The sequence below is a fragment of the Crocuta crocuta genome, unplaced genomic scaffold (genome assembly GCF_008692635.1).
Source record: "Crocuta crocuta isolate KB4526 unplaced genomic scaffold, BGI_CrCroc_1.0 scaffold288, whole genome shotgun sequence".
NCBI classification, from domain to species: domain Eukaryota; kingdom Metazoa; phylum Chordata; class Mammalia; order Carnivora; family Hyaenidae; genus Crocuta; species Crocuta crocuta.
This window is the reverse complement of record NW_027532607.1, coordinates 196,903-220,156: the sequence shown is the minus strand read 5'-3', so window position 1 is coordinate 220,156 and position 23,254 is coordinate 196,903. Positions and strand designations below refer to the sequence as shown.

The window sequence follows — 23,254 nt, the reverse complement described above, 5'->3', positions numbered from 1 at the left end:
GATTTGTTGCCTGTGAGCTTACTGCACTGCTGTGGTTTGCAGTAATTTCCTAGAAATGCTTCGTAAATATATCTGGGGTTTTTTTCTTCTCCCTTAAAAAAAAGTCTCTGAATATTATAAAAAAAATATCTGCCTGAACTCAAAGTGGATATTTTAGAAGCTTTTTAAAAAGTTTACAGACGAGAGCTCTTATATAATGTTTTTAAGCATTTAAGTTATTGGAGGGTTTTTTTCCCCCTATTTGTCATTAGTTCTATGACAGTTACTTAGGACTATGTTTATTCTTGATGCAGAAAAATCTGAGTGTTTGGAATATGTGCATATATGTATTAAATCCCTAAAACATAGCAATATTTCTCTTCCAGATTATGTCCCCATTGGCCCCCGGTTTTCTAATCTGGTATTACAGGCTCTTCTTGTGTTGCTGAAAAAGGCACCTCCTCAGGTAAAAATAATATAAGGGGCATTTTCACGGAATTTTTCCAGTAAACCGCATGTAATGGTGCAAAGGAGATGCTAAATCAGCAAGTGATCATAAACAGAAAATTCTGCTGTTGAGGGGCTTTTGCAAAGTCGTGAGGTCTGGCCTTCTGTTTTAAGGTAAATGATTTTCTTAACAGAGAAGCGCCCTTTTCCAAAGATCTCAAAATCCTCGTTTCGATTAGTGTTCTGTTCTTGTTGTTCTATAAATCCCTCACCACGTTACACATCCCCACCCGCCTCTCTCTCCCGTGAAAGACCATGATATTCACATAGGAGGGATTAAATACATGTTCCCATTTGTTCCATTTATCATTTCCTAGGTTTTCCTAAGAATTTGTATTTGGGAAAACTTATTTCCTATAAGCAGATATTTCTTTTTCTTTTCTTTTTAAAAATTTTCACAGGTAAGCTTGAATTGTTTCTCTTGTGTCATGTGGCACTTTTGAGCAGGGAGGTAGCCAGGATCTTTGTTCATGTGGTTGCATGTTTACTGATGCGGCTATTGGAGACTGGTGGTTTTGATAGCTTAACACATTTAAGAGTAACCTATGAGGGTTGGTTAAATATGTTAATCATGTAGAGGCTGCCAGAGCATGTTTGGCTATGACACAAGACACAAATTCTCTTGACTGATTCTGTATACTGTAACCTTGAAGAAATGTCAGACAAAGGCAGATACAAAGGGGTTAAGCAGAAAGTTGAAAAACACCTTAATATCTGTATGGGAATCTGGTATTTGAAGTTAGAGATCTTAATTAAGCTATATGGAAAATATTTAATGTTAAGTTGGTGAATCTGCTTTTTAACAGTTAAGTGTGTGTGTGTGTGTGTGTGTGTGTGTGTGTGTGTGTTAGAACTAAAAGTGATGGACTTGTCTTGATTTTCTAAGATTTTTTGGTTTTTTTTGTACTTCTATAATAGTTAAAGGAAACATAGGTACAATGACCTTGAAAATTTACTGCATGCATGCACTGTAAGGATTTTTAAAGCATTTTTCTATAAACTATCATTCCCAGTAATTGCAGTTTTAGCTCATACTAAAGTTAGAGAAATGAGTGTATTTTTCCCTTCTCTGATTCCTTCAATACGTGTATAAATAGATATAACTAAAATTGCTGACAAAGGATATAGCCCCAAATCCCTGTATGTATCATCTACAAAAAGAATCCTTTCTTAGGAAATAGTGTTTTAAAATTTATTGGATTGAGAGACTCTCTAGGCATTTAAATTTGTATCTTACTTTAGCTAAGAAGAAGTTATGCTAAACTCATTTAGGAGAAAGAAGAATAATTTTTAGTGATATTTTTTAAACTGCTTGTCCTTTACACTGTTAAATACATTCATTTAAACAGAGAGACATCCCCTAGTTGAGAATACAAATTCTTGTTTGTAATCCAAAATAGATACTAATAGAAATAAAATAGAACATTAAAAAAAAAAAGACAGCACTTTGATTAAAGACTTAGGAAGAACTTTCCATTTTGTAAAAATAATTGTAAAATTCTTGAGGAAAGGAACATTATCTAATGTTTTTAAATCTTAAAACATCTGGCATAGGTTTATACAGATGTACTTCATGAATAACTTATTCAACAAAAAATATAGATAACTTCTTTTTAACTTTTTTTAAAGTTTATTTATTTTGAGAGAGAGAAAGAGAGCAAAGGAGAGAGATAGGGAGAGAGAGAATTCCAAGCAGACTCCACACTGTCAGCACAGAGCCCAATGCAGGACTCAAACTCATGAACTGTGAGATCGTGACGTAAGCCAAAATCAAGAGTTGTATGCTCAACTGACTGAGCTACCCTTGTGCCCCTAGATAACTTAACTTCTAAAGGTAGTTTTTGAGTGTACCCTCATTTTGGTGGGCTTAAGTACTTTGTACTGTAATTTATTGTCAAGGTATGATTAAAATGAAAACATTCAAAAATAAATAAATTTCAAATGACCAGTAAGCACACGAAAAGATACTCAACATCATTAGCCATCAGGGAAAAGCAAATCAAAGCCTCAGTGAGATACCGCCTCATACCTACCAGGATGGCTACATCCACAAAGTCAGATAACAAGTGTAGCTGTGCATTTGGAGAAATTGGAACCCTTACACACTGCTGAGAGGAGTATAAAAATTGTGCAGCCTTTAGGTCTAGCAATTCCTCCAAAGGTTAGAGATAAAGTTACCATAAAACCCAACAATTTAGATACATACCCCAAAGAAATGAAATTATATGTCCACACAAAAGCTTGTAGATTTGCTCATAGCAACATTATTCATAATAGCCGAAAAGTGGACACAACCTAGATGTTCACAACTAAAATGTGGTATATGGTACATGCATACCGTGGAATATCATTCAGCAGTAAAAAGGAATGACGTCCTGACACATGCTATGCCATGGATGAACCTTGGAAACATGCTCACCTAAAGAGACCAGTCACAAAAGACCACATATTGTTTGACTCCATCTGTATGAAATGTGCAGAATTGGCTAATCTATAGACTCAGAAAGTAGACTCACAGTTGCCTAGGACTGAATGGGGTGGAGAGGGAGAATGCGAGGTGACTGCCAATGGGTACGGGGTTTCTTAGGTGTTTCACATGTTCTAAAATTGATCACGGTGTTGGCTACACACATCTGCGAAAAAACTAAAAACCATTGAATTGTACCCTTTACATCAGTGAATTGTGTGTTATGTGACTTACATCTCAATAAAACAGGCACTTAAAAAAAAGTGGTTGCAGAAGCTACTTAATTGATGAAAGGAGGGTTATGGGGGAGCTAGAAGCAAGAAGTGAGCATCCAAGGTACATGGTCCAGCTTGGGAGAAGCCTTGAAAACAGGGACTGGATCATCAAAAAGGGATGTAGAACACATGTCTCTAAGGACTAGAAAAGAGAGGGATAGGAATGTGCACGAAGTCAAAGATAGATCTGGCTGCCTTCGTGATTGGAGATGGCAGGGATTCTCCTAAGGAGTACCAACCCGTCACGAATCGGAATTGGGTGACTAACCTGCACTGCTAAATGATGGCCTGCTGCACAAGTGAGCCAGCGGCAGAAGTTCATGTTTCCAGTATGTCTAGTTGGCATATATTTGACAAAATGAAAATATACTTTCTCTGTACCACCTTGCTTTTTAAATCAGTTTCTAGTCTCTCAGGAGAATAAGGGGAAAATTTCAGGCTGATCTGGCGTCGAGAAGATTTGTCTTTCTAAAGTGGAAGCATTCACTTCACCGGACCGTTACCCACATAGGTTTTTCAGATGTTTTCAAATAAATATTAAAAGTGCATGAATCTAAGAATTGCAGAGCTGCGGAGGGTGTAGGGTGGTAGAAAACTTACTTGTATCACTATCAAAACAGAAAAGTCAAAGGCTTTTTTCTTTAAAAAGAGGAACTTTACATGTATACAATATAGTAATCATATCAGCCACCGAATTCTTAATATCGCATTCGTTGTGATTCCAGCTCTCACGTAGAAAAATTATGTGTGCATGTGTGCACATGCTCAAATAAAAGAATCGCTTCGGGGGCACTATGTTGTTATGTATCAGGATAGTCTCTTTTCTCCTCCTCCCCTCCCCCACACCCCTCCTCGTTGTAAATTGGCTTATTAAAACTGGTTCACAAGCCTTCTTTTTTCCCCTTTGTGATTGCTTTGGTCTTGGATTTTCAGTGCAGGACTAAAAATTCAAGTCAGATTTCAGTTACTAGGATAATTTTCTTTGAATTTTAAATTTTTCTAGGAAAATGCATAGATTTTTAATGAACCCGGTATTCAGTGGGTTCGCTTTAAATTTAGCTGGAGAGTTAATTTCATGATTGATTTATTAGCCCTTTGAAAGTATAAAAAAGTGGTATCTGTGGCTCACGAAGACTGAAAAACATCATCACATTTTGTTTAGCATCTTTTTAAAACCAATTAAAAGCTTTTCTAAAATGGATTGAACAGGAGAAAATAAAACATGTTCCCTAGGTCTTTATTTCAATCAAGTTTCCCTGTGTTGTGCAGGAGAAGAGATCGAGGGGGGGTAGAAGGCTGAAAAGGGCTGTCCCAGCAGGGAGCCACGCCGGAGAAAAGCGCGGCTCTGAGAACTCCGGGGCCGCGGCTCAGAAAGCCCGGGCCGGCTTCATCTACATGCAGAGTCACACCAGGCATGGGCGCGCTCCCCGCAGCACAGAGGCCTCGCATGTGCTTCCCTGCTGATTCCTGTGAAAAGCTAACAATTGGCTCGGAGGGTAAAAGACCACTGCAGTTCACCCTCCCCGAGCTGGATGTACAATTTGTCCAGTGTTAGGAAATGTCCGGCTTAGCAGTGAGAGGCTCGAAGACACCCCTCCTTCCAGTGAGATTCCTAAAGCCGGCTCTTTTACTCAGTGACACTGGGGCTCTTTTCAGGTCCGGCGGATTTATGGAAGTGGAGGGGAATGTGCTTTTCAAGATCAGGGGGATGAAAAGCCTGAGTCTTAATGTCGAGGAAGAAGCAGTCGGAAAGCCGCGAGGCCAGGTAGATCTTCCCGCAGCCTGCAGCACCGACGGCTCTATTATTTCCCTCACAGATCTCTTCTGGCACCTTTTTTTCTTTTCGGGAGACAAAATAAAGTGCCTGCAGAGGAACTCCTCCAGCCGTAAAATGACAGGACTTCCCAGTTTCCTCAAGTGCGGGAGTAGTTAAGCCCATTAACCTGACCGCCTCAATGCTCAGTTTACTTGACGCTTTGGGAGAATCGGTTTGGAAGACGGCATCTGTGGCTGCCAGAATGGCCTAGTAATTTACGGAGAACCATTCCTTCTCGAGTTCCAGTGCTTCCCGACCTTTTCTGTGCAACAGCCTAGAGAAATACGGCAGCATCTGTGGTGGCACATGGGTCAGCGGATGCAGCCACCCTCGGCTGGCCAGAGGCGCAGCCACCCAGGGGGCACCCAGCCTTCCCCAGGGCTGACCAGAATTGGTATCTTGGTCCACCTATAGCCCATTTGCAGCATACCAGTTCGGTGGAAAACTCTTTGGAAACTGAACTCCTATAAAGGAAGATCACTTCAAATTCATAGCAATATCATCGAAGGAAAATTCAGACCTAATGGTTGTTATTAGACTTTTAGTTAAAATATAAAGTTGTTGAAGGGAAAAAATAACTGCCTCACTACTCTGGCACCTGGGGATATTACCTAATAAGAAGGAAGGAGGATTTAGAGCCGGGATAGGCATCACGTGTAAACCAGTAAGAAACTGTGGAGAGCTGCTGGTGGGAATCCGAGCAGGCATATTTGTGTGTTCCAGGGATTTCATTTTGACATCACCGGTCTCTAGACACGATTGCTTTTCGTGTAATCCTTACACGGCATCTGAGTGTAGTCTTACTTCAGAGATGTTATAAGGGAGTCTTGGTAACATTAAGCAACTCTTCAGGCTTTGGGTTTCTTCAGCGAAATAAGCAGATAATGGAAGAGACTCCAAATTGTGCAGGCCTAAACATGAGTATCTCCCCATCTATCTGTTCAAAATTAACTCTGGCTAATGACTACAATATGACTCAATAAGATGTATAACCACTTTAGGAAAGAGGTGTAGTCATTTTGCCAGACACATTAATTGTAATCACCGACATGGTAACTTGTGCTTTGGACTTCTTCGTTGAAGAAAAGCTGGATGATGGTGGACAATTTAGTGGCCCAGTTTTTCCATTTATTAAGTCAGTGATATTAGATGGTTACTATATTTTATAAAATTGTCTATTCTTTGCTTAATATAGTAGCTTGTCTCACAAGGTTCTATGTAAATCAAAGATACATATAGCACATATATATGTAGCCTGATTTTAAATACATAAATAATAGTGAAAGACATTTGGTAATTTTATAAAGCATCATTACAGATACCTGCTGAAAAAAAACATGTTTTCAGGGGCGCCTGGCTGGCTCAGTCCCTAGAGCATTCGAGTCTTGATCTCAGGGTCATGGGTTCAGCCCCACATTGGGTGTGGAATCTACTTAAAAATAAGTCAGATCAATGTAATAAATAAACTAAAACAGACACATTAAAAAGCATGTTTTTCAAAATAGGGATTTTGTTTTGCTTTGGTTTTTGGTAGAGCACACCTATGATAGGTATTAATGAATACAAAAATTATAAGAATTATATATATGGCATTTTCAACTAAATTAAATATCTCAAGTTAAGTCATCAGCTAATGGTGCTGAGACAATAGCCTCTCACTGCCAGAATGTCTTCACGTCTAGCCCCGTTGCCTTAAATATAGTATAGTGACATGATATCGGTGTTAGGAAAGTGTTGATTTTAGTACTATAGTATTCCACGGTGCCATGAATCTTGTTACGTCGATCCCCTCTGCAGAACTTCCTCTTTGTATTGGAGTCAGAAAACCTAAGTTTGAGTCTTAGCTCAGGCAACTTTGAACTAGTCCCTTAATATCTTTGTTTATTTCTTTATCTGTAAAATGGAGGTAATTCTCCCTGCTTTTTAGGGAGGGCCAGCTAATATATAGTATAATGTCTAGTGATGTCCTCTGTAAACCTGTGGACTGCACAGATAGAAGGTATTAATGCTTTATTATAAAAAGTATAGAGTTACTGAAAAGTAGGAATGTATTGTTGGCTGCAGAGCATGCCATTTATAAAGAATTGACTTACAGAGTCTTATCCTAATATCTTCAAAAAGAGAATGGATGTCTGTTTTGAATATGCCCACTAGTTGGGGCTCAGGGGTTGACATCTCAGATACTATTTGTTCCTGTTTTGTTGTTTCAAAGTTCTTAAGAGTGTCTAGTATTAAGACTGTTGTATGGAAGTAGAAATAGATCTTCCGGGGTTTTTTTTTTTGGTCTTGTTTTGTTTTGTTTTAAGAATAGAGGTGCCTTTAGATAGTCCACGGAATCTTTTTAGCTTGTAAGACAGGAAAACTAAAGAATGCAGCTGTTCTCTGTAGCAGATTTTCATGGAGGGTGAGTTCAGAGTTTCAGCTTGGGAGTGTCCAGGCACAGCTTGCCTCATGTGCAATACTGGGTAAAAAACAAGTACACCCTGCTTCCCTATCTCCCATTTGCTGGAGTTTAGAAGCTTCCTGAGTGCTCTGGTCTGAGAATTAGAGATCCCTGTTATAAAAGGAAGAATGAAATAGAGACAAGAATGCCAGGGCTCAATGGAAAGGAGTGGACTGAGGACTATGGCTTCTGGCCATTGTGAGGTCCCGGCAGACACTTCCTATTACATTATCCTCAGCCTCCAAGGACTGGCGCACATACTGGCTCTTTCCCTGCAGCCTCCTGTTGCTTGTGACTAAAGCTCCCTTTTCTCCCAACTCAGGGTGGAACAGAACAATGTTTCATAGAGTCTCTCCTACCTTCTTGTCGCTAAAACAAGCACACAGGTCTTTTGGGATTTCCTAGGGCTTTCTACTGCCTGGCATAGCAACTATTGGGTGAGAAGAGCCACTAAGAGGAACCTTACAAAAGGTCCAGAACAATCCATCAATATTCCTGATAGTTATGGAGATGTAGATGGAACGAGGTCTTGACCTTTTTAAATCACTCCTTGGTCTATAACCACTTCATCTTGACAGCGCTCCGTACATCTCACACTGGGGAATGGAGAGAGTGCTCCCACAGGAAAGGCCCCAGACAACCCGCCTTCGCTTTCTTCCCCTCCCTCCCTTCCTTCCTCCCTTCCTCCCTTCCTTCCTTCCGTTCATTAACCTAGTTAGGCTATGTGGATGGCAATATTTACTGAATGGGTATTTTGAAGGTGGTGGGTCTTAACTACACACACACCTGGCATTGGCAGTGTAAATAAGGGCACAGGAGTTAGAATTCAAAAACATGAATTAGAACCCAGTCACTTCTGAGCCTCAATTTTCACTTTTCTAGAATTGGAGCAATAATAATACTGAAGATGAGAATGTGAGAATGAAATAAGGTAAATGTTTATTGTCATTCTCTGTAAACTGCAAAAGCACAACTCAACTCTTAGTTTATTATTCACCTCAAAGAAAACTCTGACCCTGTCTTTCCTCATACAAAAAATACATAAAACCAACAAAGCAACCAACCCTTATCAAAGGAGCTCAACTCCATGTGGCTGCTGCCGAAGAAACCATCCCTGGAAATGCCGGCAAGAAAGAGCTTAGCAGCTTTCTTGGCCCCTCGCTGCCCGCCATCTTGCTCCTGTAGCCCCTCCCTACTTAGCCAGCCCTGGAGCGAGGGGAAGAAGGGAGCCAGTTTCCAGAATAAGAGGAGCAATAATGGGAAGGGAGGACAGGGAGAAACACCAAGTGACAGCAGTCAAATGGAAAACTCTGGCCACCCAGCTAGTGACCCATTATCTATATTAACTGGGCTTATGTCAGAAACTTCCTACATAACTATCAAATCACCTTTTACTTGATCCTCAAGTACTCTCCAAGTGTGATTTCAGTCATAAAGGAGAAAGGACTGGGGGCGGGCTGCCGGAATTGTTATTGTGATCGCCTTTGTATCAGCGGCCCCTCAACTTTCTGAACGCATACCCCTACCCGCCAAAATAGCATTTGAGTTCATCCTTCCAATATTTTAATACATCTCTTATTCTGTAAGATGATGTTCATTTTAAAACATACACCAAAAGGGTAATTTTTAAAACAATGTAATCAAAAATAAAAATAAAGGAAGTTCTGTTATTTTTCCATCTTAAAGGCACCCACTCTATCTTAGATGATAGGATTTTAGGTGAAATTTTTCTGCTTTATTTCCCGTATTATAAAAGTTTGACACTACGCATTTATTACTTTATAATCAGGAAAAAAGAAAAACTTAACATGTATTCTCATTTTCATTTTTAACTAGCAGCATGTAACTGTCACAACTCTTTAATTCCAATCTTTCCAACTGATGTGCCATTTAACACTTAATGAATGTATCATTGTCTCTAAGCTTGTCTACATGTAAATTTTTTGTTAACCTTGTTTTTTCTTTTAAGGCTGGTTTAAGGTCTGGTGTGTAAGACGCCGTGTCCCTGAGAGGACAAGTGTGACAGTGCCTCATGGCTCTCACAGTTGACCTCGGACACCCACCTGGCATATCGCTCAGTGTTGTGCTTCCAGTCAGCGCTTATGATGCAGGAATGCCATTGTGACCGAGGTTGACTAAGACACAGATGGTGACAGTTGTATTACGTTCCATGGAAGGGAGATGGGAAGGTTTTTTTCCATCCAAAAGTATTTCTTTCGACATGCAAGGTCTGAAGTATTACTTTACAGAATGTATGCTTTCACTAGGATGTGCATTTAATAAACACTTGCTCCACCCTGTAGAAATACAAGGATGAGTGAGCCACTGTACCTGCCCTCAAGGAGCTTATAATCCAGGACCGTTCAGTCGTGCAGTTTTGTGTACAAGGTTGAGCGACACTCGAGGGTTAACAGTCAGCCCACATTGTGCTCACCAAGCCGTCCACCTTGGTGTGGGGCTGCATCTGCCCTGAGTAGGGTTGGTGGATTTAGTAGAGAAGAGTAAAGGACGTCCAGGTGAATTTGAATTTCCGAACGATATCATATGATTTTTCAGTATATCTCATGCGGTGTTTGGGGCATACTCGGGGCTTCCTCTGGCAGCCTTAACACCAAGAGTTACTCATACAAGGTGCTGGGGCTTTGGGGGATGGGCCTGGGGTTGCTGCATGCTTCTTCCTAGTTCATCCCCCTAGGAGGGCTACTCTTTTTCTAACCGAGGCTAACTGGTGTCCCTGCCCGTATCCAGTGAGGGAGAACGATGTGTACACATGATGTATCTAGTTAATGTCTATAAGTTATATGGATTCCAGTGGAATATAAAGGAAAGCACAGTCCATTTTCCTGAGAGAGTCTGCAAATGTTTCACAAATAGTTCTTGATCTTGGTCTTGAAAGATGAATAGAAGGGAGATTTATCAGGACCACTATGCCTTGCTAAGGAATTCCAGCTCTGAAGTGATGGGGAGACACAGTGAAGGATGTGTCTATGCAAGAATTAGCAAATTTTTATTATTTACACACTAACTGACACTTGGAAATTTAAGGATATGTTTTGTGTACAGTTACTTATCTCAGGCTTCATATACCATCTTCAGTTTCACTGGAGAGAGAAAGAGGAATTCAGAAGAAATCAAAAGCTTTAATTTTTTTCCAAATGACTAAAGCTTGACTTCTGTAAATATCGATTGTTATTATACTTTCACCTTTTTTAAAAAGTTTATTTTGAGAGAGAAAGAGCATGCGAGCAAGGGTGGTTAAGAGGGGAGGGGGAGAATCCCAAGCAGGCTCCGCACTGTCAGTGAGAGATCACGTCCTGAGCCAAAATCAAGAATTAGATGCTTAACCAACCAAGCCACCCAGGTACCCCACTTTAGCCTTTTTTAAGAAAAAAAAAAATTGTTACGTGCATGTTTGGTGTCTGAAGCAAAGTATAATAAACACTACGTTTAAAAATGAGGATCATCATTACAAATCATAATCACATGAGTCAGTAATATCATGGGTAACAGCAAGAACTGTTGGGATGTACAAGACTCTGCCCACATAGTCATTAAATAGGTCCAGTCTGCCTTGTTTTATTTTATTTTTTTTGTACCTTTCCTTGTTCTTGATGGTTTTACTGTTCACTGTTTCTAAATCCCATTGAATTATGTCAGGCGCCCTGCCTCTGATGGTTCCCACTTTCCTAATTTGCTGCTTCTGGTCAGCTGTGCACTAAAAAAAGGCAGCCACAAAAACTCATGAGCTGTTTTATAAAGTAAGAGTAACCAGGCCGCAAGAGCTGAAGGAGCTCTCCTGTGAGCATACCTGGGCCCCTTCCTCCATTAAAAAAATTTAGAATTTTATTTCCAACTGCTGGTATTAAAAACATTTTATTGGGGTGCCTGGCTGGCTCAGTTGGTAGAGCATGAGACTCTTGAGTTCAGGGTTGTGAGTTTCAGCCCCATGTTGGATGTAGAGATTACTTAAAAATAAAATCCTAAAAAAAAAAACTTTTTTTCTTTGACCTGAAAGTTCTTTGTTTTCTTCTAATTAAAAAAAAAAAATTGAATATTTTTGTGGGCCCTTCAAAGTTTTATGGGCCCTGGGGGCGCCTGGGTGGGTTAGTCGGTTAAGCGTCCGACTTTCGCTTAGGTCATGATCTCACGGTTCGTGGGTTCGAGCCCCGCGTCGGGCTCTGTGCTGACTGCCAGCTCAGAGCCTGGAGCCTGTTTCAGAGTCTGTGACTCCTTCTCTCTCTGACCCTCTCCTGCTCACGCTGTCTCTCTCTCTCTCTCTCCTAGAAATAAATAAAACATTAAAAAAAAAAAAAAGTTTTATGGGCCCCGGCTGCTGTGCCCACTTGCCTAGTGGATGAAGTGGCACTAGCGACACATAGTCACTTGAACCTCACTTTGTATTGTTTTCTTTTGGTCCTAGAAGCTAGAGGATTTTTGCTTATTTCTTGGATAGCTGAAATTGCTTAGCAGATTGGCCTCCAGAGAAGTGAGGTGTTGATACTGGGCATACCGGCCCCTGCTCTGAAAGGCTGGGGCCTCCGGGAGTACGGTTAAGTGACAGTGGAGTGTGTCAAGAAAGCAAGTTTTGAAATGTCTTGGACATAAGAGTTCATTACAAACTGGCGGAAAACGCTGGAAAGAATTTTAATAAAGAGGAAGACTGAGGGTGAAAATTAGAGATGGAAATTAAATGAAAAGGAAGGGGGCACCTGGCTGGCTCGGTTGGTAGAGTGTGCAACTCTTGATCTCAGAGTTGTGGGTTCAAGCCCCACATTGCGTGTAGAAGTTACTTCAAAAAAATGAAATCTTAAAAAAAAATGAGAAGGAAGAAAATTGACCTGATTAGAGCACTGAGGTCATTTTAGGGCATATCCAACTAAAAGTCGAGACAGGAAGGGAAATTTTCTGTGGGTGCAAGGCTGAGGAGTTTGAATTTGCTAATTAATCAGTGATCACCTTAGTTCAATTTCTTTTTCTTTTTTTAACTTCTTTATTTTGAGAGAGTGTGTCTGTGCAGGAAGGGGAGGGGCAGAGAGGGAAGCAAGACAGAGAATCCCAAGCTCCACACTCAGTGCAGAGCCCAATGCAGGGCTCAGCCTCACCACCAGGAGATTATGACGTGAGCCAAAATCAAGAGCTGGTCACTTAACTGACCCAGCCACCCAGGCGCCCCTTAGTTCAGTTTCTAATGAGAGAAAGTGTCTACAAAACTATTCCTTTTGGCACTAAGAATACTGTGCCATGGTCAGTACGACTTTATTTTCTTAATTTAAACTTTTCTCCCAAGAGCTCAGAGGTTGTAATTTCTAGGTGTTGTATCTCCCTAACTCATAATTAAGAGATCAGCCATTGCCGATAGGAGTTACAAATTACACAGATGAGAATAATGCACAGCAAAGCATAATAGAAATATCAAAGAGACCTGAACACTAGCTTCAGCTCCCTGCCTGGATATAAAAGCTTCAGACAGGTCACTTCATTTCTCATCCCACTTTTCTCATCTACAAAATATCCGCGGGGGGACTAGGTAATCTTTAAGAGCAACTCCAAGTGTAAAATCTGATGATTCAGTGTCTTTTTCACAAATTGGTACTAAAATATTCTGTAATATCACAAAGTGGTCTGCTCTTGCCTATAGTAATTATTTTAAATTATTTGGGGTGAAGTTTCTTATTTCATATCCGATCTGCATCATGAATTCCCCTCCTTATTGCCCTCTGTCCCTCTTACAGCACCATGAGGATGGTTACAAAGACAGTAGACTAAGAATTTGCTTCAGGGTAAAAATCTAATGGAGAGTTTAAGTGTAGTTGTCTGCCTCGTTGTAGCATGATTTATTTGAAACATCCTTCCTTTGGTATTCAAGTTAAACATTTAACTACCAAAAAAAAAAAAAAAGAAAGAAAAAGCTACAGACATCTGAGCATGAGAAATCAGAAATGCATGCAGGATATGCAAGGAGGCCCCATTCTTCTCCTTTTACTGTCCAGACTCTGGTTGTTTTCATTGATAGTCAATCTTCCCCCTTTTGGGGGGAAACCAAGAGTTGTAGGAGATGCTTCATAATACTTAATTCACTAGCTTAAATTAATGGCCTCTAATAAATCTCATCTTTACCCTGTTAGAGAACTCTGTATTTTCCAATCAATGGCTTAACTAGTCATCGATCACTTGATTAAAAGAAAGAGACGAGAACCTTATGGCACCTACTTACATTGTAAATGAGGCATACGTGCCGTTCGTTCTGGATCATTTTCTTGAAAACTTGCCCTCGCATTCACCACTTGGGGCTCCAAGGTATAGACTCTGAAATGGTAGATAGTTATTTTCTTGTTGAACACTTGCGTAATGTGCATTTCTCGAGGGCCAGAAGAGAGAATGTAACAAGGAAGGAGTGATCTGCTGCCCTTGATGCCTACAGTCAGATCACCATTCATTCAACACAAATTTATTAACTTCCCAGTATGTACAAGGCACTATGCTAGCCCTGGATGTATCCATAAGCCCGAGCAGACAAAAATCCTATTCTCCCGAAGGAAGACCCGCAGTAAATACAACAAACAAGTAAAGAGAGTAGTAAATGAGTAAAATGTATAGTGTGTTAAAATGCATACAGTGGGGGGCGCCTGGGTGGCTTAGTCGGTTAAGCGTCCGACTTTCGCTTAGGTCATGATCTCGCGGTTCGTGGGTTCGGGCCCCGCGTCGGGCTCTGTGCTGACTGCCAGCTCAGAGCCTGGAGCCTGTTTCAGTCTGTGACTCCCTCTCTCTCTGACCCTCCCCTGCTCACGCTCTCTCTCTCCTAGAAATAAATTTTGTAAAAAAATTTAAAAAAAAAATTAAAAAAATAAAATAAAATAAAATCCATACAGTGGAAGAGAGAGCAGGCTAAAGGGAGAGGAAGAAGGAGAGACTGGTTTTAAATGGCAGAGCATGGGGGTTTGTGTGGGCCCAGTGGAAGAGGTGACTTTCAAGCAACGCCTTGACGTTAGGGAAAGAATCGCGTGGATGTACAAGGGAAGAGCATTCTAGGTGGGGGGAGCATAGGAGTATCTTCTGTGTGCCAGGCATGTTGTGCTAACTGCTGCAAGGACAGAGATGAATAAACTCCTACTCCCCGGGAGTTGACAGGCTAGGAACAAGATTCAGACTTGCAAATAAATACAGCGATAAAGTTGTACAAGCACTATGGTAGGTAGAATGTTTTTTAAAGGTCTCCATGTTGGGTAATACAAACTAAGTAAAAATATGTGAAATTATTCCCTTTCCAAGAATGAAGCTAAGGTAAGGAGTAGATTAAAGCAGGGCTTACCACAAACGCTTCTTCACACCTCTGCCCTGAGCAGACCTTTCCCTCCAAAGCCTCTTGCTGAGGCCACTCACTCTCACCCACTTCACGACTCAAGGGGGCGTTTGATCTTTAGTTCGGGCCTTATCCGGGCCTCACCAGAACCTTAGTCACGCAGATGGGAGCTCTCATCTTCCCCCAAGAGTGAGTCTTGGCCCTCTGCGAGATTGCACTCTCTGCACGCCGTTTGCTGCCAGGGCCCTGTGTTGGGAAGACAGGGATTTCCAGGCACCCCACTGCTCGTCCACGGGACCTTACCCTCACCTAGCCCTATGGAGCCCTGACATCTTAGGCAGAAGATGCTTTTTCATGTTCCTGTCAAGACCATGCACTCAAACTTGCATCTCCTTTCATTCTGGCTTCCTCCAACAGCAATGGCCAAGACCCCGCATCCCCAGGCATTCTTCACAGCAGGTATAGACAGGATTTGTATCCCACTTGTATGGTTGGGAAGGAGACGGGTACTCACAAGTCAAATAACCTACCCCAAATCACACGATTATGAATGATGGAGCCTGCCCTTCTGCTACTGCTACACCAAGCCACCTGGCCGTGAGGGGTCTTGCCTCTCCTCCCTTGCATTCTGCCAGCTCAAGGCTTGCCTTCAAAAGGACGGCGTGTGTGAGGTGTTGGTGGGACAGCGCCAGTCCTTCCTGGGCACGCTGACTCGTGGTGGCGGCGCACCGCTCATGTGCAGCTTCCTGCGGGCCCCTGGACCGTGCTGCCTCCAGCTGCCAAGATCCTCTCTCTCTCCATCGGCCTTTCTGCCTCCTCAGGAACCTTCTGTGGTTTCCTGTTGCTTGTTATACTCAATTTCCTTCCTTAGCTTAGCATTCCAAGTCTTCCTTGTAGTGGCCGCCCACTCACCTCTCTGCAAAGACTTAGTGCTCAGCTGCCTCCACCACCCACAGAGGGTTTAATAGTATTAGAGACCCGTCCCTTCTCCAGGGCCTCCTCTCTGTCAGTGTCCCTACAGTACTGCAGGGGTCTTCCTAGGGAAACCTTCTCCAATAAAACGGTCTCCTTATGCTCTGCCCCCATGGCCATTATTAGTTTGTGTTTGCTGATGTGTTCCTTGCTACTGGTCCCTGAGTGTCTGTTTGCCCTTCCCAGCTAAATTATAGTCATTTGGAAGGCACAAGCCAAATCTCATAATTCCATCAATACCTGAACAGAATAAATTCTTGGTAATGGTCGGATCAACAAGTTTCGGCTTACCGGCTTTATAAATTCTTACTATTGTGAAAATTTTCACTCTCAGTTACAAAAACCTCAGATTCTAACAATCAGAAAATAAAGTTTAAGGCCCCCAGCACACAGCAGTTTTGAGTTGCACTTTTAAACTCACTTCTTAATCCATTTCAGGGTTTCCAATTGTTCACAGTTAATTCTTCCTACCGAGGGTGTATTACACTTGCTCAGCATTGAATGATATGGAAAGAATGGCCTTTCTTTACTGCATAACTGACTTTACTTTTGTTCACAGGTTAAAATCAGCCCTTCCATTTCACTGCAGTATTATATTGGTGGCATTTTTATTTAAGAAAAAAAGCTTTCTTCCACATGAACTTTTGTTACAAATCAGTTTATTGGGGCCAATCAATGGGCAGGACCTCTGAAAGGGTGTGGATTATCTGGTTAGTCCTTTGTGTGGCAAAAGGCTTAGATACTGCTTAGTACTTTGTTCATTCTTCATCGTGTAAAGAAGTGTTTTTTTGAAGGATCAACACCTGACTGAGCCCTGCCTTTTTCATGGTAATGTTTTCACCTGAGTTGCTTCTTATGGTACCAAGAATTAGTTAACTAATACTTATTTAACCTTGGAACAATGTTTATCATAATCCGATTGGCAGATAGTCATTTTATTTAGGCCTGTTTCTTTATTGTATCAGGAACTAGCAAATCTCAGTAAAGAGTACGCTGGGAACAACTTTTTTTCCCTTCAAATAAGTTATCACTCTCTCTTTTTTTCTTTCCATCAAGGGGCATGTTTCCAGTGCTGTAGACTTAAGACTAGGAGCCACACATTAACCAGTTGGATTTCCCTTCTTGGGTTGAGCTCTACTTTTATTTTTAAAGCTGACTTTCTTATTACATGCTGCTGGCAGCTTTTCATCCACCGTGTTCTCCAATATGATTTATTACATTAATACACTCAGAGGGTTTTTTTCATGATAAAGCTTCCTCATGAGCATTACCACTAATTAATGGACAAAATGGCCCAGCACAATTTAATTATTTGGTAATGATTTTCAGTGTTTTCTTAAAGATGATGCTTTACAAGTCAAGGCCTGAGCTCACCTGGGTCATGACCTCTCTGCAGTGTTTGCAGTCTTGTTAAACAAGAAGTAAAGCAAAACATAAATTAGTGTTTCCATTATAAGTTGCTCTGCATTTCCCAGTCTTTCAGCACTCCGAGGAGCGCAGTCGTTGTTACCGATGGAGAAGTTTTCACTGGGAAGACGGCAACTCCAGCTTCCTGGAGTAGGAAGCTTCTTCCTCGGTGCCGTTCTTCTAGGGCCAACGTTGTCTCCCTTGAGAGAAGACAAGATGAGGGAGTTTGCATTATGGGCTACAGAACATTAAAAACCTAAGGAAAAGAAGAGCGAACAGTCAGTTACCTTGCATTATAATGCAGCTCTACCAGCCTGTGTGGCCTTTAGCATCTGTTAACCTTCAGAGATCCCTTCCTGAGTTTACAGATGGAATTTCCTGCTGAACGTTAGAGCACCACCACTCTTCTGGGATAGCAGAAGCGTGTATGTCTTTCTGTGCTTGTAAGGACCGCAGCTCCCCAGGTTTGTTATTTCACCTTCGGATGTATGTGTGTCTGGTCCTTCTGGCTTGGAGTAGCCTTCGTCCTCCTAATCCACCTGCTCATTCCTTAAGACTCGGTTCCAGAGAAAGAGCAGGAGGTGTTTCTGTGCCACATGTTCCCTGCCTCTATCACGACATCCTGTGCGCAGTACCTCCCACCTGTCCACGGTGGATCGTCATTTTCTGTTTTGTAGCCATCCGTATGCACAGCATCTATTCCGGATTCATCTAGGAGCTTGATGAAGCTCTGTTAGAATGTGTTTGGTTTTTAGCTGGTTGATTTCTTGAAGAAGAAGAATGATTATCCTTCACTCTATAAACTCCACAGTATGTATGCTTTTTTTGTTGTTGTTTAGTGTGCATTTATTTCTTTTGAGAGGGAAAGTGCTGTGCATGCACAAGCAGGGGAGGGACAGAAAGAGGGGGAGAGAATCCCAGGGAGACCCCGTGCTGTCAGCACAGAGCCCAACAAGGGGCTCGATCTCAAACCATGAGATCTTGACCTGGGCCTAAATCAAGAGTCAGCCACTTAACTGACTGAGCCACCCAAGTGCCCCACAAGTGTACTTCTACCCCATAGTCTTTGCACAGTCGTCTGATACGTCAATGACTAATTGTGCCAGAAGGGCTCAACTTTGTTTCTTTGATATGCCTTTGTTTATGCCTATGTTTCTTTGATATACTTGTGGTTCACTTTCCATTATTGGCATAGTAGGTGGACAGAAATGATGAATAAAACTGAGAATGGTTGGTGTGCCTTATTGATAGTAGTGGTGTAATGTTTACAAAACCCAAATTGAAATTGTTTTGATGTCTGATCTTCAATTTCTTAACATCGTTTCCTGCATTTATTTTAATTTTTGCATAATAGTTTATTTTCTCATTTATTTTAACATCATGAGTTTCTAGATCCATGAATAGGTTTAATGATTGTATTAAAGGCTTATCTGTGGAGTGACTGTGTACCATCCATCTAGTGACATAGTTTAAAATGTGTTCCTCTTCCATTTTCCAAGTAAACTTTTTTTTTTTTTTAATGTGTGGATTCTGGTTCCTGCCTCTATCATATATTGGTTATTTGACCTTGAACAAATTACTGAGATTCAATAGTCTCATCAGTAGAGATAATATGAGTACTTAATTGTCAGGATTATATGAACAGTAAGTGAGACACTGATCTCAAGAGATGCCATACTGTAAATAAGAATAAGTGGGAGTCTGCATATTGAATGATGAGATGCCCACAACCCCTTCCCCCATCGACTCCCAGGATGCTGGAAACTAGCCTTTATGCCCCTCAAGAAGGAGGAACACCTCTTGACCTTTGAAGGACTCCCAGTTTTCAGCCAAGTCTCATCTGATCATCCTGTACTGAAGCCATCAGACTCAGAGCTTCCAGTCATTAGCTTAATTCTTAAATCTGAATGGTCATCCAACAGCCACCAAGATACTTAAGGAAAACCTCCAGTGAATGAATAGGAAAAAAGGAACTCCAGGGAGACAGGGACAAAGCAGAGAACAGAAAAAAACATTATAAAATCTATAGTATTCACACAGACTTAAACTAAAGCATCATAGCCATTAAATACAATAGGATGTAATAAAAAAAAAAAAGAGGCATTCAAGAAACAAGAGCGCTTAGAAATGAAAATATACAAAGAACGTAATATAAATTTGGAAGATAAAGTTGATACTAACCCAAAAAGCATTAGAAAGAGAAAGAAATAAAAACCAGGAGCAGGAAAAATAGATTTAGTTTTAGTAGACCAGTATGCAACTAATGGAGATTCCACGGGGCGGGGAGGCAAAAAAACAAAAACAGAAAAACACAGAAAGTGAATGAAAAGAAATAATCCAGGATATTTCCTAAAACAGAATGATTAGAGGTTTCCAGTTTAGAAAGGACCCATCTAGCACTAGCAGATGGAGTAAAGAAAGACGTATCTCAAAGTGCTTAATTTTGCAATTATAGAATATAAAGATAAGAAAAAGATCCTTTTTTTTTAATTTTTAATGTTTTATTTATTTCTAAGAGAGAGATAGAGACAGCATGAGCAGGGGAGGGTCAGAGAGAGAGGGAATCACAGACTCTGAAACAGGCTCCAGGCTCTGAGCTGGCAGTCAGCACAGAGCCCGACGCAGGGCTCGAACCCACGAACCGCAAGATCATGACCCAAGCGAAAGTCGGACGCTTAACCGACTAAGCCACCCAGGCGCCCCAAGAAAAAGATCCTTTAAAAGTTTTTTTTAAAAAGTAAAAAAAAAGAATCAGAAAACCAGAGTGGCATCAGTCTCCTAGCCAGCAACACTGAAAATGAAAAGACAATAGAGTAATGCCTTCGGAATTCTGGAGGGAAAACTATTTTTAGGCTTGTTCTTTCTACCTAGCCAAACTGTCAAGTATAGAGTGGACAGTATTAACGGTGGAATAAAAACATTTCCAGGCATTTGAAGTCTTTACATTTTCACCTCCTATGCATCCTTTCTCGGGTAATTATTGAAGTAGATGGAAAAGAAGAAATAGATGAAGTAAAAGGGAAGACTGGGATATAGGGGATATAACAGGAGAGAGGAAGGTTCTAGAACTAGAGCTGTGCAACAGGCCTAGAGAGCTATGAGCTCAGACTGAACTTTGAGGACAGAGGACTCTAGGAGGGGGAGGTCTTAAATAAACAACCTTTAAAACTCTCTGACCTGTTAGAATGTACTGAAAGGACATTCATGGTTGTGTGTGTTTGGGGGTGAACTTGTAATAGGCACCGGGTACCTGGTAAACTAAGCTAAGGGTGACAATGGCAGTTATTAACTCTAATAAATACAAAATGTTTCCTAAGAAAGGAAATGTAATAGTATATTACATGGCTTAGCTGCCCATCACATTTATATAATCAAATATAATCATATAACATGTAATAAGTTACATTTCCACAATTTAATAAATGGATACTGTTCAGGCTTACTCTGGTTTCCTAACCAGTTTTCTCCTATGCGTTTTAACACGTTTTCTCCCTATGATCAGGGCCGCAAGCTTCTTATCATTGGGACCACTAGCCGCAAAGATGTCCTTCAGGAGATGGAAATGCTGAACGCTTTCAGCACCACCATCCACGTGCCCAACATTGCCACGGGCGAGCAGCTGTTGGAGGCTCTGGAGGTGAAACAAGTCAATGGGTTGCAAACCTTCCGTAAGACCGGAGTCGGGGCTAAGGGTGTACCGCTAAGGGTCTACTGCGGACCTTGCCCCCAGTGCCTCATTCCTGTGCTGACCTGGAACAGGGCACCTGGGATATACTTAGAGTAGTTTCAGGAATTTGAGGAAGAGATGAATGTCAGTGAAAGTGAAGGAATCTCATTCCTTGGTGTTAGCGGCACCCAGCCTGCCAGGATGAATTACTCTGTGCCCACCACCAGTGAGTGGTGCATGTGGTACCTGAGTCAGAAACTCGGAGTGGGGAAAGGGGACGGTGGGGTAATCAGCATGCAGAAAACTCGGTCACTTGCAACAACTTTCTGCCCATTTACCTGCATGTCATAAATTAGAACATGATTAAAATATTAGAGACTTCAAAAAAGCTGCAGAAGTAAAAGGAACTGTTTTACTAAGTGCATAATACGGAAAGGTTTTCTTAAATTTTTTTAGGATGACAAAGTTTAATTTTTTAAACTATACTCTTCATTAAAACTTTTGATTAATATCAATGTACATAAATGACCTGATGAGATCTGTGGGGAAAAAAAAAATGTTACCTAGTGATTTGTTCAGCAGTGGTAAAACCTTCTTGAAATCCTCAAGACCCAGGCGGTTGGGGCATACTCCCAGCAAAATAGAAATTATCTATATGATAAATGTCTCCAGGTTACCTGTGTGAGAAGCTCTTGTGCTGAGGTTGGGTAAGAATTAAATTTAGTCTCTGCTTTGACACACATTAACAATTATAACTGATATTTATCATGGGTTGGAGCTTTTTTCCCCCCACAGCCAGGAAATACGTCTCTAAATTAATGGAGGTTTATAGGAAAACAGGATTTAGGATACCAGCTTTCACTTTCATAATTGTACCTGATGGGTTTAGGAAGGTCAGGTTGGAGTTTAAAATATGAGAAAATCCTGTCAACTTGAACCAGTCAGGTAGTTCTTACCACTGTTCTTTTAGGGATAAATGTGACCATTAACTAATGTTGTTATAATTAACTTACTATCAAAGCGCTCTCTTTATTTTTATTGTTTTTGTAGCTTTTAGGCAACTTCAAAGATAAGGAACGTACCACAATTTCACAGCAAGTCAAAGGGAAGAAGGTTTGGATAGGAATCAAGAAGTTACTAATGTTGATCGAGATGTCGCTACAGGTAAGATGCTTCATTCTCCGTATGATGAAGACACAGCAGCTTCATGATATGCCAGTAGGTTGTATTTTTCCTTTGCTAAGGTTTTAAATAGTTTGTTCTAATTCTCTTATTTCTGAACCCAAGTTGCTATTAGCAGCCTGCTTCTGAGACCAGCAATAACTTATTGGGACTTTTCTTTATTCTTAAAATCCAGAAATAGAAGAAAAAATTATAAGGTTACTTTCAATTTTCACTGGAAGTGTCATTAGATCTTAGAACTAGAAAGGGCTTTGAAGAACAGTTGCTTTCCTGTTCCTCCCCACCCCCCCATTTTAGAGATGAGGGTACTGAGTATCCCACAGGTGGTCAAGAATCATGCAAGATCACACAGCCAATTAGGGATGGAAGGAAGATGATGTTGGTCATCAGAGGTCCAGAAGCTACTGTACTTTACACCAAAAGGGGCCTGGGAGACTGTTTTAAAGGACAAATTAATTGAATTGCACAGAGTCGACTTAGGCTCTGTGTATTTCCCCCTGGTGGGCTCCTAGAAATCTCATGCAGACTCCTATAGGGCTGAAGCATGCAGGATCACATGGAAAACTGAGCCCTAGGCTAGTACCTGGGCAAAGACAGATGAAATTTCTCTGAGACTTCCTCACATCTACTGGCAACCTACCTTTCCTGTTTTGGGAACTCCACCCCTGCATGTACCCATCCTGTGTCTTCTGTCCTTATCTGCCACACTGGTTAGATAACAAATGTATATCTACAGGCTCTGTGAGTTCAGGGACCTTGGCAATCCCTCATTATTTGAGTCCACAGTGCCTAGAACAGAGCCAGACACACAGTAGGGCACTCATTAAACTGTAATCCAATGTATCCATTCCAGGCGGTTAGGACACACCAGCTGTGCTGTTAGCACGACGTGCTGTACCCAGTCCGGTCACTCGCTCCGTGTGAGCGCTGGGTGGCGGAGGTGAAGTCCAAGTTTGAGGACTACACCTGAAATCGGCTCTTGGACCAATAACACATTGAGAACATGAAGTGAATTCTTTTTAATCTTTGCTGGCACATTTATTTGAAAACAAAATTGTCGCTTTGAGAAACCTAAAGTTTAATCTATTGAACTTTCAGCCCGACTGAAATTTATTTATTTTCCATGGGGACTGGCAAATTAAAGGTACAGACTAATCACTTTGCTCGGGATTCTTCCTGGGAAAGGTGCGTATACAGATGTATTAGCTCTTTAACTAATAAAAGATAAATCTGTCAAGG

The 23,254-nt window shown here is 41.2% G+C and overlaps 1 protein-coding gene across 2 annotated transcripts in view; it reads left to right on the top strand.

The window, feature by feature from the left end:
- The window catches only part of NSF (N-ethylmaleimide sensitive factor, vesicle fusing ATPase), a 344,592-nt gene that overhangs the window by 317,271 nt on the left and 4,067 nt on the right, over nt 1-23,254 (top strand). For both annotated transcript variants that reach the window (XM_077780453.1, XM_077780452.1), the window contains exons 17-19: nt 366-445; nt 20,669-20,803; nt 21,884-21,997. In XM_077780453.1, coding sequence (XP_077636579.1) covers nt 366-445; nt 20,669-20,803; nt 21,884-21,997 — 329 coding nt within the window. The remainder of the gene's footprint in view (nt 1-365; nt 446-20,668; nt 20,804-21,883; nt 21,998-23,254) is intronic.